Genomic DNA, 14407 nt, shown 5'->3' with positions numbered 1-14407 from the left:
GGAATCCTCCAGCTCCATTGCAACACCTTCGAGGGCTTGGATTGATCTCTCTGATCCAAGAAGTTTCAAAGCAATGGGCTGGTTTGGTCCTAACACTGAACCTGAAGCAAGCTACACAAGGAAAACAATAAGATAAGATCAAATGATTGGTAAGTAAAGTAATCAAATCTAAAGGAAGGACTTACTTTGAAGAGAAGGTGGTTTGAAATCATGCCTGCAGCACCTGAGACTGCGATATTGATCATCTTCTTCCATGATTAAGTCTCCTCCTCTTGTAAACACACACGTTTGGTAACTCAAAACCAAAAAACAAAGAGTTTTAAAGGTTGAAACTTTACAACTGAAACAGAGAGAAAGTAAAGATTACAGCTTTGAGGTCATAGGTGAGGCAGAACACTCCATAACACTCTTTCTTCGTCTTCACCGACCCATTTTCTTGAACCGCGACAGGTGCTTGGCTACTTTTAACATAAATTCAAAACAAGCATATGATCAGATAAAGGTTGAAACTTTATTTGAAGAGTGTAAAGAGACTTACTTCTGAGAAAACAGAGCAAGAGATTTGGAGATGGAAGTTGTGTGGAGAGGTGGAGGAAGAAGAAGATGGCGAAACTGGTTTGAAAGATGCAACTTGGAGGAGAGGCGAAGCTGAGACGAAGAGCGGAGGAAAGGCGACGTCGTTTTGGGGGTTGAAAGCTCAGACATGGCCATTATCGCACAGACACAAACTGTGAAAGTGAGAAGTTTTACGGAACTATGGAGAGACAGAGAGAGAGAGAGCGCGCCAAGACAGAGAGGATTAGAGAATCCATAACGGCTCTTTCCTCCTACCTCCTTCGAGGAGAGATCCAGGTCCATCATCACACAATCAATAGACTAGATATGTTCAACGATTGTCGGTCAAACCTACGAGAGAGGTGACGACGCAGAGATCGCCGTGGAGACCACCGGCGGCGAAGCGGCCGAAACCCTCGGCGCGGCCGGTTAAAGCTCTGAGGTTGCAATCGACGTCGGCGTATGGTAGTGTGGTCATCGTCGACTTCGGGGAAGAGAGAACACATCCTTCGTCGGGTTGAAGTTTTCTTCACCGACCAAAATCACATCTCCAATGCCCTATCAACACGCGTCCACAAAGAAGCGTGTCTTGAAACGTTTAATTAAGACCCGACTCCTAAATTAATTACCATTTTTCATTTATTTTAATTACTTATTAGCCTAAGAGCCATACTTAAGAGCCCTGAATGAACATGTTCTAAGGTGTTTTCAGAGGAGGGAGACAAACATTTTTTTATATATATATAGATATTACAAAAAATATTGTCTATTTTAATCTAAATCATTAATAATTGAATTCAGTAAACTTTAATATTGGGCCATCAGTGTCGAACTCGTTCTGATTCTATTACAATACCCATCCCACAACGAACCAATCAATTCATCGATCGCTTACACATCATCATCGTTTTCTTCCTGTGAAAGTGAAAACCCTTTTCTTTCTATCATTCACTAATTAATTCAGAGCAAGAAACCCAGACACTGTCAGCGAAACCTTCCGAGCTAAAAAAAAAAATTATCGGAGTCTCTTCTCTGGTTGGAGCGAGTCGCAAATTACAAGGAGAGATAGATCGGGTGCTGAAGAAGGTAGCATCCCCCACAATGATTCCTTATGATTTATTTGTTTTCAGTGATATGGAGAATCTTATAGTACATAAGCTTCGGATTCAAAGGTGTAGCCTTTCATCCACATTAATGTAGAATTGGGTTTACTGAAGCAGTGTTGTGAGATGATCTGTGTGCGTTAAACCAAAGGAAGAATTTGCAAGTTTAATTTTTGTTTGATTTGTGAGTGGTTTTTTTGCCAGTGGAAAAACTCAATATGGAGCTCCGTGTTTGTTGTTTATGCAGTGGAATATGAGAAGAATGTTTCTTTTTCGAAGCAGTAAAAGTTTTTTTACTTGGGCAGAGGACAAACAAACAAACTCGAGCTTTTTTGGTGGGTTTCAGGTATATGATAGGGATAATGTTAACCAAAAGGAAAAGTTTGAGCCGGATTTGAAGAAGGAGATCAAGAAGCTGCAGCGGTATAGGGACCAGATCAAGACTTGGATTCAGCCTGCTGAGATCAAAGATTAAAAAAATAGTCAGTCTCAGTCCTCTTCTTTCTCTTAATTTGATGACTAACGAGGGGCCTCCCTGGCTCCCCTGCAGCGCACCTGCCAACCAATCTATGGCTGTGTTTAGTTTTAATCTGTCATCTTAACATCGTATAACTAAAGCTTTCCTAGCAAATTGAAGAAAAAACTGATTTTTATTCGTTTGGGGCGGTGGTTTTGCTTGTCATACTCTTAGTTGCTCTCTAGCTAGTTTTATTTGGTTTCATATAGCTGAAATGAGTAGCGCCATCTCTGTTATTATCATTATATACCTGCTTTGTAGTTCTGTTGTGAAGGAATCTTATTACCTATTTGTTGTACACTCCACTGAGCAGATTGTCTGTCATTTGGTTTAGATCAGTGCATCATATGAGCAATCCCTGGTTGACTCTGAGAAATGGAGAGGTTTAAGATCTGTGAGAAAGAGACCAAGACAAAAGCCTTCTCTAAGGAAGGACTGTCACTGGGTCAGCAACCTAAAACTGTAAGCATTTCTCCACGTTTGGGTCGATTTACATAGTACTTAGACCTCTGTTTAGTAGCCAGTTTCCTGATTGTGTCTGCTTTGTGTTCAATAGGATCCAAAAGAGAAAGCAAAGTCAGAGACACAAGAGACTGGTTGAACAATGTGGTTAGTTTCTTTGGCGCCTTCATGCTTGATTATTGATTCTCGAATTTTTGAAACTCCCAGGCTAATTATGGTTGGTATGAGGTCCGGTCCTTATGGATTAACTTAAATCATTGCTGTAGCTGATTCGCCACTCATTTCTTGTGCTGTGTCTGTCACAAAATTCAGGAATCTTTTTGAAAGGTGAAACTTCAGGAAATTTAGCGTTAGATTAGCATTAACATGACTTAAATTTGTCAGGGTACTCCATTGAGCATGAAGAGTTCTGTGGCAGCGTCAGCATCTCAAGTTCGGGTAGGTATTCCTATTATCCTATATCCCTTTGTTGAAGGAATTTTTGGTTAATATTCGTAATTTTGGCTTTGTTTCAGAGCATAAGTTTGCCAACACATCATCAGAGTACTTCTCAAGAGAAGACAGAGGATACGACTTTACCGGAGAGCAATTCTGAGACACCACCAAAAACACCTCCTCAAAAGAATGGTGCAAGCCTTCACTCAGCACCATCAACACCCGTTGGAGGACGTCCAAGTTTGAATGTTCCCGTCAGTAATGTTTTAAACGCGCCAGTTCCCTTATCAACTTCAGTTCCTGCTCAAACTTCCACAGAAAGTATGGGAAGTTTGTCTCCAGTGTCTGCCAAGGAAGAAGATGAAACAGCCTTGCCTTCCCCTAAACCACCTTCATCTGTTGCGGATGCTCCCTTGAGGGGCATTGGTAGAGTTAGCATCCCCAACAGCCCCAACCAAGCCAGCCTTCGTCTCCAGTTCCAACTAATGGAGCTCGCTTTAGTGCTACTTCAGCAGCTGAAGTTGCAAAGAGAAATATAATGGGAGTTGAGAGCAACGTTCAACCTCTAACTTCTCCACTGAGCAAAATGGTGTTGCCACCAACTGCGAAGGTTAATGATGGAACTACCTCTGATATCAACCCTAGTGAAGTTGCGGCTAGTATCGGTAGAGCCTTTTCACCGTCTGTTGTATCTGGTTCGCAGTGGAGGCCTGGGAGTCCTTTCCAGAGTCAGAATGAAACGGTGAGTTGCGGGACTTTTGTACTATATTTAAGTTGGTAGTATGAGCAATATAGTGGCTTTACTTGTTAGCTTTTCGCCTATTCTGGAATATACTTCAGAAAAAAACATCAGGGTACTTTTATGTGTAACTCTGTGTAGAATAGGGTTTACACTCTAATGTAAGGTCTCTGTGAGGTGTTTTCCTAGGGCTTTGTATCCGATGACTTTGGTTAATGTTTATTTGTGGTTTGTTAGGCTCTACTATCTTGTCTTTTTATATGAAATACGTTCAGTTTTTTGGCTTTTAGGTCTGTGGAAGAACTCATTTAGCACCAGATCAAAGAGAGAAATTTTTACAGCGGTTGCAGCAAGTAGAGCAAGGTCATGGAAACCTCTAAGGCACGCCTTCTCTATCTGGAGGAAACGAGAAGCAGTTTTCTTCACAGCAGCAAAACCCTCTCTTAGAGCAGGTACCATATTTTATTCTGTTTGAATGTTGTGTACTTACAAGGTCTTGGGAACGATTGTTAAAAAAATTATGGAATAATCACATGATTAATTAATAGTACCCAAAACATTCCATCATAATAAGATATTATATTTTCTATATTCTAGTCTGTCTCGCAGAGCTCTGCCATCTCTCCTCAGGGTAGCTTGGGAATTCAAGCACCAGGTTTTAATGTCATGAGTTCTGGCCTCCTTGCAGCAGCAATCAAATGCCATGACTCAACAATTGGGTCAGCAGCCTTATGTTACTGGTAAAAAAAAACACCGTTTAGGACACCTCAGTGGTTTAGGGTGTCATTGTGGACAGTTTCTGTGTTTAACAACTAACGTCTGTGGTAAAAATACAATCTGAGATGCATATTATTCGATTATAATCGTAAAAACGATCTAGGATTTACATTATTCGACTATAATCATTTTTTTGTGAAGCTAAACACTTTGCGATAGAGTTCTGCAAATTTTGGAGTTAATTAAATCGTAGGTTGGGCGCTCTTTTTGGTTTCGACTTGTGAAAGTGTAAATGGGAAATAATAGCGAAGTAAGAGACTCTGTTCTTGATGTGTGTACAGATGTAGATCATGTTAGAAATGATGATCAGCTCCTGATGATTCAACATCCATTGCAGCTTCAAAGGCTATTACAAATGAGGATGATCCTAAAGGTCTATTTGATACCTCGGTAAGCTTTATCTGTACTCACATTTTATTACTCGTTAGTATCTCCTTGATATACGCTTTCATTCTCAGATACCTTTGAACGAAAATTTTAAATTATTATGTCTTTGTTGGTGTTGTTGAGTATTTTTTCTTTGTCATTCCTTCACTTAAACTTCACATATGCAGTTTAATAGTGAATCTGGTCTATAATGGAGACACGGAGTAATGATGCTTATGGAACCGATACTTTGTTCTTTGCATTTTATTGTATATACAATATATATAAATCAATAAATCACAAAAATTTTCCTTTATTTTCTTCATTTATTTTGCCAAGATCTAACCCTTTTACCCCAATATATATTCCTATATGTAAGTTTATATGACATAATATAAATGGCGTGGTAACTCTTGGAAAAAGGTGAAAGAAGTCTTTTCAATCTTATTTTTTTTGAAAGTACATTAAAAATCATGTAAAAAAAATGAAAAACTATGTAAAAGCCGGCTATCGGAATCGAACCGATGACCATCGCATTACAAATGCGATGCTCTAACCTCTGAGCTAAGCGGGCTCAACTAAAATAGTGTATACAAATTCACTAAACTACTAGATCGTATTAATTAACTATTCTATTCATATTTTTCCTTATCTATTTAGAATTCATCATATTTTCGATATTCTAGAACAGAATATAGCTCAAATAAATAGTGACTATCATTAAATAAATAAAACAAAACCTTAATGAATTAATATAATATAGCAATATATCGACTTCCTAAAGGTGTATTTGATACCTCGGTAAGCCTTATCTGTACTCACATTTTATTACCCGTTAGTATCTCCTTGATATACGCTTTCATTCTCAGATATCTTTGAACGAAAATTTTAAATTATTATGTATTTGTTGGTGTTGTTGAGTGTTTTTTCTTTGTCATTCCTTCACTTAAACTTCACATATGCAGTTTAATAGTGAATCTGGTCTATAATGGAGACACGGAGTAATGATGCTTATGGAACCGATACTTTGTTCTTTGCATTTTATCATCAGCAGGTAACCAAAGACTCAACGCTCCATAATTTATTTTATCGGTTTAGTGCTGCTCTTTTATTCTTTGTTTTTTTTCTGGGGTATGGTTAGAACTTAGAACTCATATCAGCAGTATCTAGCTGCAAAAGAGCTGAAGAAACAGTCATGGAGATACCACAGAAAGTTCAACACTTGGTTTCAGAGACATAAAGAGCCAAAGATTGCAACTGATGAGTATGAACAAGGAGCCTATGTTTACTTTGATTTCCAAAACCCCCAAAGACGAGTGTCAAGAAGGAGGATGGTAATGATTTGATTCTTGTCTTTTTCTTTGTACTGCCGAAGATGATAAATGGTATTGTTTCTGTGTAGATGTCAAAGGATCAAAAACGAGTTCACATTGGAATATAGTTACCTTGAAGTTCGTATAGGAAAAAAAAGAGAGGTTATATGTAAATAGGCTCTTCCGCAAATGCTATTTCCTAAGTCAATTTTTACACTTTTCTTTTCAAAAAACTAATTACTTTTCCGATTCAAAGTTTGAGAACTTTTTGTTGAAGACTCTTAACAACTAATGAGATGCAGTCCAAAATATATAATCAGTATTGGTCTTTGCTTCTTCACGGTTGATATGCCTTCTCACTGAAGTGCTTTATGGAATGTTTGGTTGAACCTTGAAAGCGAAAGGACATTAACTCTTTTTTACTTTTTTTTTCTATTACTTACATCAAAAACTAGTAAATTCTACAAAATAATATATCATAAACTTGGAAAAAAAAATATGAGAAATTTGTAAATATGCTTAAACGACATTTTACACTAACCGTCAAATTCATTTTTTTTATATTTTGCAAAAAGGCTGAAGAGTATGTGGGTAGACACGGCCTCACACGTGCTTTTTTATTGGATACAAAGTCACATTGCATACATACGAACGTGTTGAATCAGTATATTAATAAATTTAAAATCATATGAGCAAACGGAAGTAAACAGCAATAATAACACCCATTTAACATTTAAAAATGACTACAAATATCTTTTTTAATTCAAAACGAAGTTTTTTTTTGAAAATAGAAGAAAATAAAATAAAAATCTTCACCAAATATATGCCAGAATTTTATTTGTAAAAAGTTGATCAATCCAAGACAGAAAAAAAAAAAAAAAACTCCTCCCAAATCTGCACATCCTCTCATCTTCAATCTTCATTATTAATAAACCTAAATCTATCTAAAAAGTTGTATCTCTCTCTCTCTCTTTGGGGGGTGCTTCACAGCTACAAAAAGTTTTAACCTTTTAAATCGGCCGTACTTGGAGGAGGAGGAGGAGCTTTTCCGTTTCTCATTCTGAAATATTTCTAAGGAGAGATCTGAAAGTTTTCGTTCCTTTTAACCGATCATCGTTTCCTTTTGAATCCGTTCATCTGGTAAACTGTTTTTGACATCTCGTTTTTGATTTGGTGGTGGTTGTTGTTGTTGTGTTTTTGATTGTTTTCTTCGTTAAAGTCTCTTACTTGTGTTGTTTTCTGGAAGATCTAGCTTTTGGATGATGATGATTTTGAATATAAATATGACTACTTTGTTATGCTGAGAATCACCAGAGGTTTGTGTTTTGATCAATATGTTCTTAGATTCTTCTGTATGTATTGGCTCTCGTTGATGGCGTTTCTTAGCGATTAAACGATGATTTTGATACTCCTTGAGCCAAAAGCTGATAACTTTATGGTCTGGATTTGGTTTACATTTGCTTGTTTATGTTGATTGCTTCTCTGTTTGATTGTAGTTACCTGCTATCACAATAGCTTTGGTGTCCTCTCTTGTGGATTGTGAAGGAAATGCCAAATAAAATTGTTTCCTCTGGTCAACTAAACTATTATCCTTTGCTACATCTCTTTATGATGCAGGTTTTGTAAAGGGGTTCACTGAAAGACAAAGTTGTTTTTACTCTTTGTATGGAGTGAAGAATGCCAGAGTTAAGAAGTGGAGCACGTAGATTGAGACAACCTAACCCTCAGGTGATTGATCAGGCGGAGAATATTGAGCTTCCTCCTCAAGCTGCAACAAGGAGAAGAGGTGGTGGTGGTGGTGGTGGTAGAGGAAGGGGAACCGCAGCTTTAGCCAAAGACGCTGCACCTCCAAGACCAACTGGTAGAGGTCGAGGCCGAGGCATCAGGCTAATAGATTTAGAGGCCGAGCCTTGTGAGGTTCGTCCAGTGGTAGGTGAACCGGTGGCTGCTGATAAGGGTATCGCTATGGAAGGTGGTAGCCCGGATAAGGCAGTGGGTGTGGAAGAAGATCCCAGCTCAGCTCCTGTCCCTGAAAGGGTAAAAAATTCATGCTAATCTCTCATGACATTCAATTCACCAAGTTTTTTTTTCATATGAGGGAAGATTTTGATTTTGTTTTTTGTTGTCTAGGTACAAGTTGGAAACTCTCCTGTTTACAAGACTGAGAGGAAGCTCGGTAAAGGAGGCTTTGGTCAAGTTTTTGTTGGTAAAAGAGTGAGTGGTGGCAGCGATAGGATTGGTGCAGATGCAATTGAGGTGGCTCTGAAATTTGAGCACCGAAATAGCAAAGGATGCAATTTTGGCCCACCTTACGAGTGGCAAGTGTACAAGTAAGACATCGTTCTTAATTTTCATGCCAAGTTTCTCTTATTTTTTTTTTATCTCATCTGTTTTGTCCTTTTGTTTTAAAGTACACTCAACGGTTGCTATGGAGTTCCTGCGGTACATCATAAGGGTCGTCAAGGAGATTTTTACATTCTTGTATGTATTTAACTCTGAACTTAAGTAAATGATACTTTGAGATTGACAGTGTTATCATGTATTGAGGAACGTTTTAATAAATATTTTCAGGTCATGGACATGCTTGGCCCGAGCCTCTGGGATGTTTGGAATTCTTCAGGGCAATCGTAAGCACTCTTCTCCTTACACCACCATTGTTCTTCTCTTTTGCATGATTTTTTTCACATGTCTCATGTTCGTGGCGTGTGGCAGGATGTCTCCAAACATGGTAGCGTGCATTGCAGTTGAGTCTATATCCATTCTTGAGAAATTTCATATGAAAGGGTTAGTGAAATTATTTTCTTTCTTACTTCGTGGCTAATATGACTTAATTGATCTGATTTTTATGCCATGTTATATTCTTAAATCAAACTAGGTTTGTCCATGGAGATGTGAAGCCTGAAAACTTTTTACTCGGTCAACCCGGAACAGCAGATGAGAAGAAACTCTACCTTGTTGATCTTGGTCTAGGTGAGTTTTTTTATTAATATACTTTTATGAACAACGTTAATCATTATGTACTAGTTTCTTCTCTTATGTATTAGTGTTCACATAATCTTTCTTTCTTTCAGCATCAAAATGGAAAGATTCGCACTCAGGCCATCATGTTGAATATGATCAAAGACCTGATGTGTTCAGGTATTGTCATTACTGTTATTTTATTTTCCCCTTTACATGAATTAAATCATTATTGTTTACATGTTTATAATGTTTTGCATACAGGGGAACAATAAGGTATGCAAGTGTTAATGCACATCTAGGTCGTACTGGAAGTCGTAGAGATGATCTGGAGTCATTGGCTTACACTTTAATTTTTCTCCTGAAGGGAAGATTGCCATGGCAAGGTTACCAGGTCTGTTTTTCATTTCCTTTCAGTGACCTTACAGCTTCTTCATCTGTACTTAGTTACGTATATTCATTGTTTGCTATTTCTGCAGGGTGATAACAAGAGCTTTCTTGTTTCCAAGAAAAAGATGTCAACATCTCCTGAATTAATGTGCTGTTTTTGTCCACCACCGTTTAAGCTATTCCTAGAGGCAGTTACTAATATGAAGTTTGACGAGGAGCCTAACTATGCCAAGCTGATTTCGATTTTTGATACTCTAATTGAACCATCTGCTTTATCTAGACCTATTAGAATTGATGGGGCTCTTAAGGTTACTTCCTGTTTCTAATTCATATGTTTATTTTCTTCACTTTGTATATGAATATTTTCTGAGAGTGCTTCTTTTGCCATATATATAGGTTGGACAAAAACGAGGAAGATTGCTTCTTAATCTGGAAGAGGATGAACAGCCGAAGAAGAAAATCAGAATAGGCAGTCCTGCTACTCAATGGATCTCAGTCTATAACTCTCGTCGTCCCATGAAACAGAGGTGAATACTTTTGCATTCATTAAAGTCAAGTTCCTCTCTAACGATTTAATCTAAATTTTTTGCCTTTGTAGATATCACTACAATGTGGGAGACTCAAGGCTGGACTCGCATGTACAGAAGGGTAATGAAGATGGTCTTTTGATTAGCTGTGTAGCATCATCAGCTAATCTCTGGGCCCTCATTATGGATGCTGGAACTGGATTCACTTCTCAAGTCTATGAATTGTCAACCGTCTTCCTGCACAAGGTAATCAGTTGAAGCAATTAGGAATCAATCTGATTAGTAGCAAATTAGTTAACTCACTATATGTTTTTCACAGGAGTGGATAATGGAACAGTGGGACAAGAACTACTATATAAGTTCGATAGCTGGTTCGGATAACGGGAGCTCGTTAGTTGTTATGTCAAAAGGAACTTCTTATAGTCAGCAGTCATACAAAGTGAGCGACTCATTTCCATACAAGTGGATAAATAAGAAATGGAAAGAAGATTTTCATGTAACGTCTATGACAACTGCCGGTAATCGCTGGGGTGTGATAATGTCTAGGAACTCTGGCTTCTCTGATCAGGTAAGTGTTGATATTTTTGTCTTGTTGTCTGGTGTTTGTGTTTCCCTTAATAATCTGATATGATAAATTGTGTTGAAAGGTGGTGGAGCTTGATTTTTTGTACCCAAGCGATGGAATACATAGGAGGTGGGAGAGTGGGTACAGAATAACATCAATGGCTGCAACTGCGGATCAAGCAGCTTTTATATTAAGCATACCAAAGCGTAAACTGAATGATGAAACTCAAGAGACTCTTCGCACTACTGCCTTTCCAAGTACTCATGTCAAGGTGGGTTTCCTAAATTTTGAACAAACTCTGGATGGATTGTTTTGTTTCCATATACTGAAATTAGAACCTGAGCTTTGTTGGTTGTATTTTATTTTCAGGACAAGTGGGCGAAAAATCTCTACATTGCATCAATATGCTATGGCAGGACAGTGTGCTGATACGCAGTTAGCATCATATGTTCTGTTGGAAAGCCAAAGACAATTGGAGCTGCTTGAGGAGTTATAATACCAATCAAAATGGTAAAATCAGACGCAGCCTGATTGTTGAATGCGTCTTGATATGTATGTAACAAAAGAAAGAAAAGAGAAGATGGAATTAGTAATAGAAAGATTTGAGAGCTTTTTAAGCCATTAAATGTGTGCTTATTTATTGTTATCATTTGCCTTGTTCAATGCGTCTCTAGACTTGTTCCTGTTTTTCTCTCTTAAGCGTTTGATAAGAGGTGAAAAAGCAAAACCAAACTTAAACCTACATAAGAGAAGCATACTTGATGGGCTATGCAGAGTTTGGATTTGGATTTGGATTTGGATACATTTACATACTAATAATGGGGCTACTTAACCCAAATTATTGAATCTATCCTGTTCAGTATGTATTATATAAACACAAGTATACATACATGTAATAATAGTTTGGTTATAACAACAACAAAAAATCTGTGTAGTCTACAACAGTCAACAGGCATGAGCTTTTTGTTGGAACCGACCCGAAAAATTTGGTTCGAGTCGGGTACAGACAATGTCTTTTTATCCTACAAAATTTCATTATGATAATTTGGACCCAAATTTTAATAACTCTTACCCTAATATCTACTGCATATATATAGTAAATTTTGGGTATAAATTTTGGTACAAGGTAAAATAGACTCGAATATACCAGATAATTTATAAAATAAATCCAAAAATTATAAAATAACCAATCCAAAAATATTAAAAGATCCAAAAGATCCGAAAATTACAAAGAAACCGACCGAAAATATGAAAACACCCGAAAGTACCTAAAAACCTAAAATTACAAAAAAAATAACCGAAAACATTAAAAATACGAAAAGTATCCAAAAACTTGAAACCGAACCAAAACTATTTGTATCTGAGTATAGCGGTTTTTACATGTATTGTCTACCCGAATTTCAGATTCGACCCAGAACTGAAATTTTCCAAGTACTCAAAATATTTAGGACTGAACAACTCAAATCCGAAAAAACTCGAACCGGACCCGAATATCTGCATGCTTAGGCGGCCTAGTTTATAAGCAAGCCTACCATAATATGTCAACTCGTTAAAAGCCTTTTAACCTGTCTGGTTCGATGCATGGTTCAATTCCCGGTTTAGTTGTAACCGGTTTGCGATTGCTCAAAACCCTAGTCGTCACCCTTTTTTATCATTATTGTGAACAAGTAGTCACCTCTACAATTAAAACCTTAAACCCTATTGAGCGAGGAGCAGAGCGCAGTAGAAAGTAACTAAACCAAAAGATGAGACCACCACGTGGCGGCGGGAGCTTCAGAGGAAGGGGAGGAAGAGATGGTGGCGGCCGTTTTGGTGGCGGTAATCGTGGAGGTGGCCGCTTTGGTGGTGGTGGTGGTGGCTGGCGTGACGAAGGACCTCCCGACCAAGTCGTAGGTTCGTTTTCTCTCCTCTCTTGGTTTCGCTCTCACTTTACAGCTCAAGCATAAGTCTTTATTAACAAAAGTTCTCACCTTTGACGAACTAGTCTTATCCCTTTGTTAGATTCATCTTTGAATTTGTAGTTAAGTTAAAAAGTTACAAACTTTGTGAAGTTTTCGTAATGACAAGGTTTATTTCGTTGGGTTATAACAGAAGTTGCAACCTTTGTTCATGCTTGTGAGGGTGATGCTGTGACCAAGCTCTGCCAAGAGAAAATCCCTCACTTTAATGCCCCAATCTACCTACAGAACAAGACTCAGATTGGGAAAGTAGATGAGATCTTTGGTCCCATTAATGAATCTGTATGTGTTTATTCTCCTCTTTCCTCTCTCTGTGTGTGTGCCTTCTTCTTTCGACTAGTCTGCTTACTAATAGTTAAACAATTGATTCCTTTGTTCAGCTGTTTTCTATCAAGATGATGGAAGGTATCGTTGCTACCTCATATACCGAAGGGGACAAGTTCTACATTAACCCTCTTAAGCTAATGCCCCTAGCAAGATTCCTTCCACAGCCAAAGTAAGCATCTTTCTGTTGTTGAGTCACCAATTCTTAGGGTTCAATTGTTAGTACAAGTCTTTTAACAAAAGAGTCTTGTTATGTTTTTTTCTTCTTTCAGGGGACAATCTACGGGAAGTCGTGGGAGAGGCAGAGGTGCTCCTAGGGGCCGTGGAGGATTCTCAACCAGAGGTGCTCCGAGGGGTCGTGGAGGATTCTCCAGCTTCAGAGGTGCTCCCAGGGGGCGTGGAGGATTCTCTAGAGGTCGTGGGAGAGGATACTAATCTTATAGCCTTAGTTGCTTGTAGTTTCGCTTTTTAATCTTAGATAATGAAAAATGTTTTAAGAAGTAATAATTGTTTTCCAGTTTCAGTTTTTGATACTTTGGTTTTATCAAGTGACCAGTAGTAAAATGTTGATCAATTATCAGAGTCCATGGTTCTATCAAGCTCTTTTCTGTATGAATAAGTTTGATATAAATAAATTCATGATGTCCCTCAACTTTGACAAAAACGATATGACTTTTATTGAAGAGGTGTATATCCAATTGTGTAATTGCGCCGCGTTGACAAACTTATATGATACATGAACCATGATACAATAATACAACTACACGAGTGGTAGTTAAGGTCAACCCCTTCTAGACTCCCACTTTTTAATCTATTTATTCATATACAGGGGGCTTGTTGGAGTTGGGGTTTGAGAAGGTTTTGAGGATTTTAAAATGTAGTGGAATTTAGAGAGTTTTGTTGAATTCAAAGATTTTGATGGATATTTAAAAGGAGAATTTGGTAAGATCTTTCTTAAATATTTTAATAATAATTTTCATCATTAAACTACAAAAAAACATAATCGGTTGTTATAAAGAAGTATATCCACGTCTGATTGAGAGTTCTTTTTTCTTTTTCTACATTTTCTTAACTGTGGTTCTTCATTCTCATTAACTGTTTGATACATGACAGAAGAATCTGAAATTTAAAACACATTGTCATTTCTTTTAGATAATACTAGGATGTGGAACCTCCGCGAGATTGCGGGAGAAAAATAAATGTTAAGTTTTCAATATTATTTTAAAATGATTATACATCAAATGTTTAAAATAAATTAAAATTATATTTTTAATTGATATAAATTAAAAAACTAAAGATAAAAAATAATATTCTAAATACCGTATTATAAAAAATATTGAAAATACTAATTCTAAAGTGACGCAACGCTTCAAAAGTATTAGGTTTAATAATCAATATTACTTTTAAATATTATTTTA

The 14407-nt window shown here is 37.3% G+C and overlaps 3 protein-coding genes, 1 non-coding gene and 1 pseudogene across 5 annotated transcripts in view; 4 read left to right on the top strand and 1 right to left on the bottom strand.

Moving 5' to 3' along the window:
• Window positions 1-14407, top strand: part of LOC106323223 (disease resistance protein TAO1-like) — a 93774-nt gene that overhangs the window by 68508 nt on the left and 10859 nt on the right. The gene's annotated exons all lie outside the window — the stretch shown is intronic.
• LOC106323256 lies at window positions 2551-6415 on the top strand (annotated as a pseudogene).
• Window positions 5456-5528, bottom strand: TRNAT-UGU. Its single transcript has one exon. It is a non-coding gene; the product is annotated as a tRNA-Thr (tRNA).
• On the top strand, window positions 7118-11482 carry LOC106323231. The gene is made up of 15 exons (XM_013761378.1): window positions 7118-7407; window positions 7885-8304; window positions 8398-8597; window positions 8679-8748; window positions 8839-8894; window positions 8980-9051; window positions 9143-9237; window positions 9339-9405; window positions 9490-9619; window positions 9705-9923; window positions 10012-10142; window positions 10214-10388; window positions 10462-10710; window positions 10790-10978; window positions 11077-11482. Exons 2-15 carry the CDS (start codon window positions 7945-7947, stop codon window positions 11134-11136), a joined length of 2073 nt encoding a protein of 690 aa, XP_013616832.1. The 5' UTR covers window positions 7118-7407; window positions 7885-7944; the 3' UTR covers window positions 11137-11482.
• LOC106323247 (putative H/ACA ribonucleoprotein complex subunit 1-like protein 1) lies at window positions 12353-13563 on the top strand. The gene is made up of 4 exons (XM_013761398.1): window positions 12353-12600; window positions 12799-12947; window positions 13046-13161; window positions 13262-13563. Exons 1-4 carry the CDS (start codon window positions 12453-12455, stop codon window positions 13422-13424), a joined length of 576 nt encoding a protein of 191 aa, XP_013616852.1. The 5' UTR covers window positions 12353-12452; the 3' UTR covers window positions 13425-13563.

This window comes from Brassica oleracea, chromosome C2 (assembly GCF_000695525.1).
Source record: "Brassica oleracea var. oleracea cultivar TO1000 chromosome C2, BOL, whole genome shotgun sequence".
Classification (NCBI taxonomy): Eukaryota; Viridiplantae; Streptophyta; class Magnoliopsida; order Brassicales; family Brassicaceae; genus Brassica; species Brassica oleracea.
Note: the sequence above shows the minus strand (reverse complement) of the source record. Positions and strands in the feature narration are given on the sequence as shown.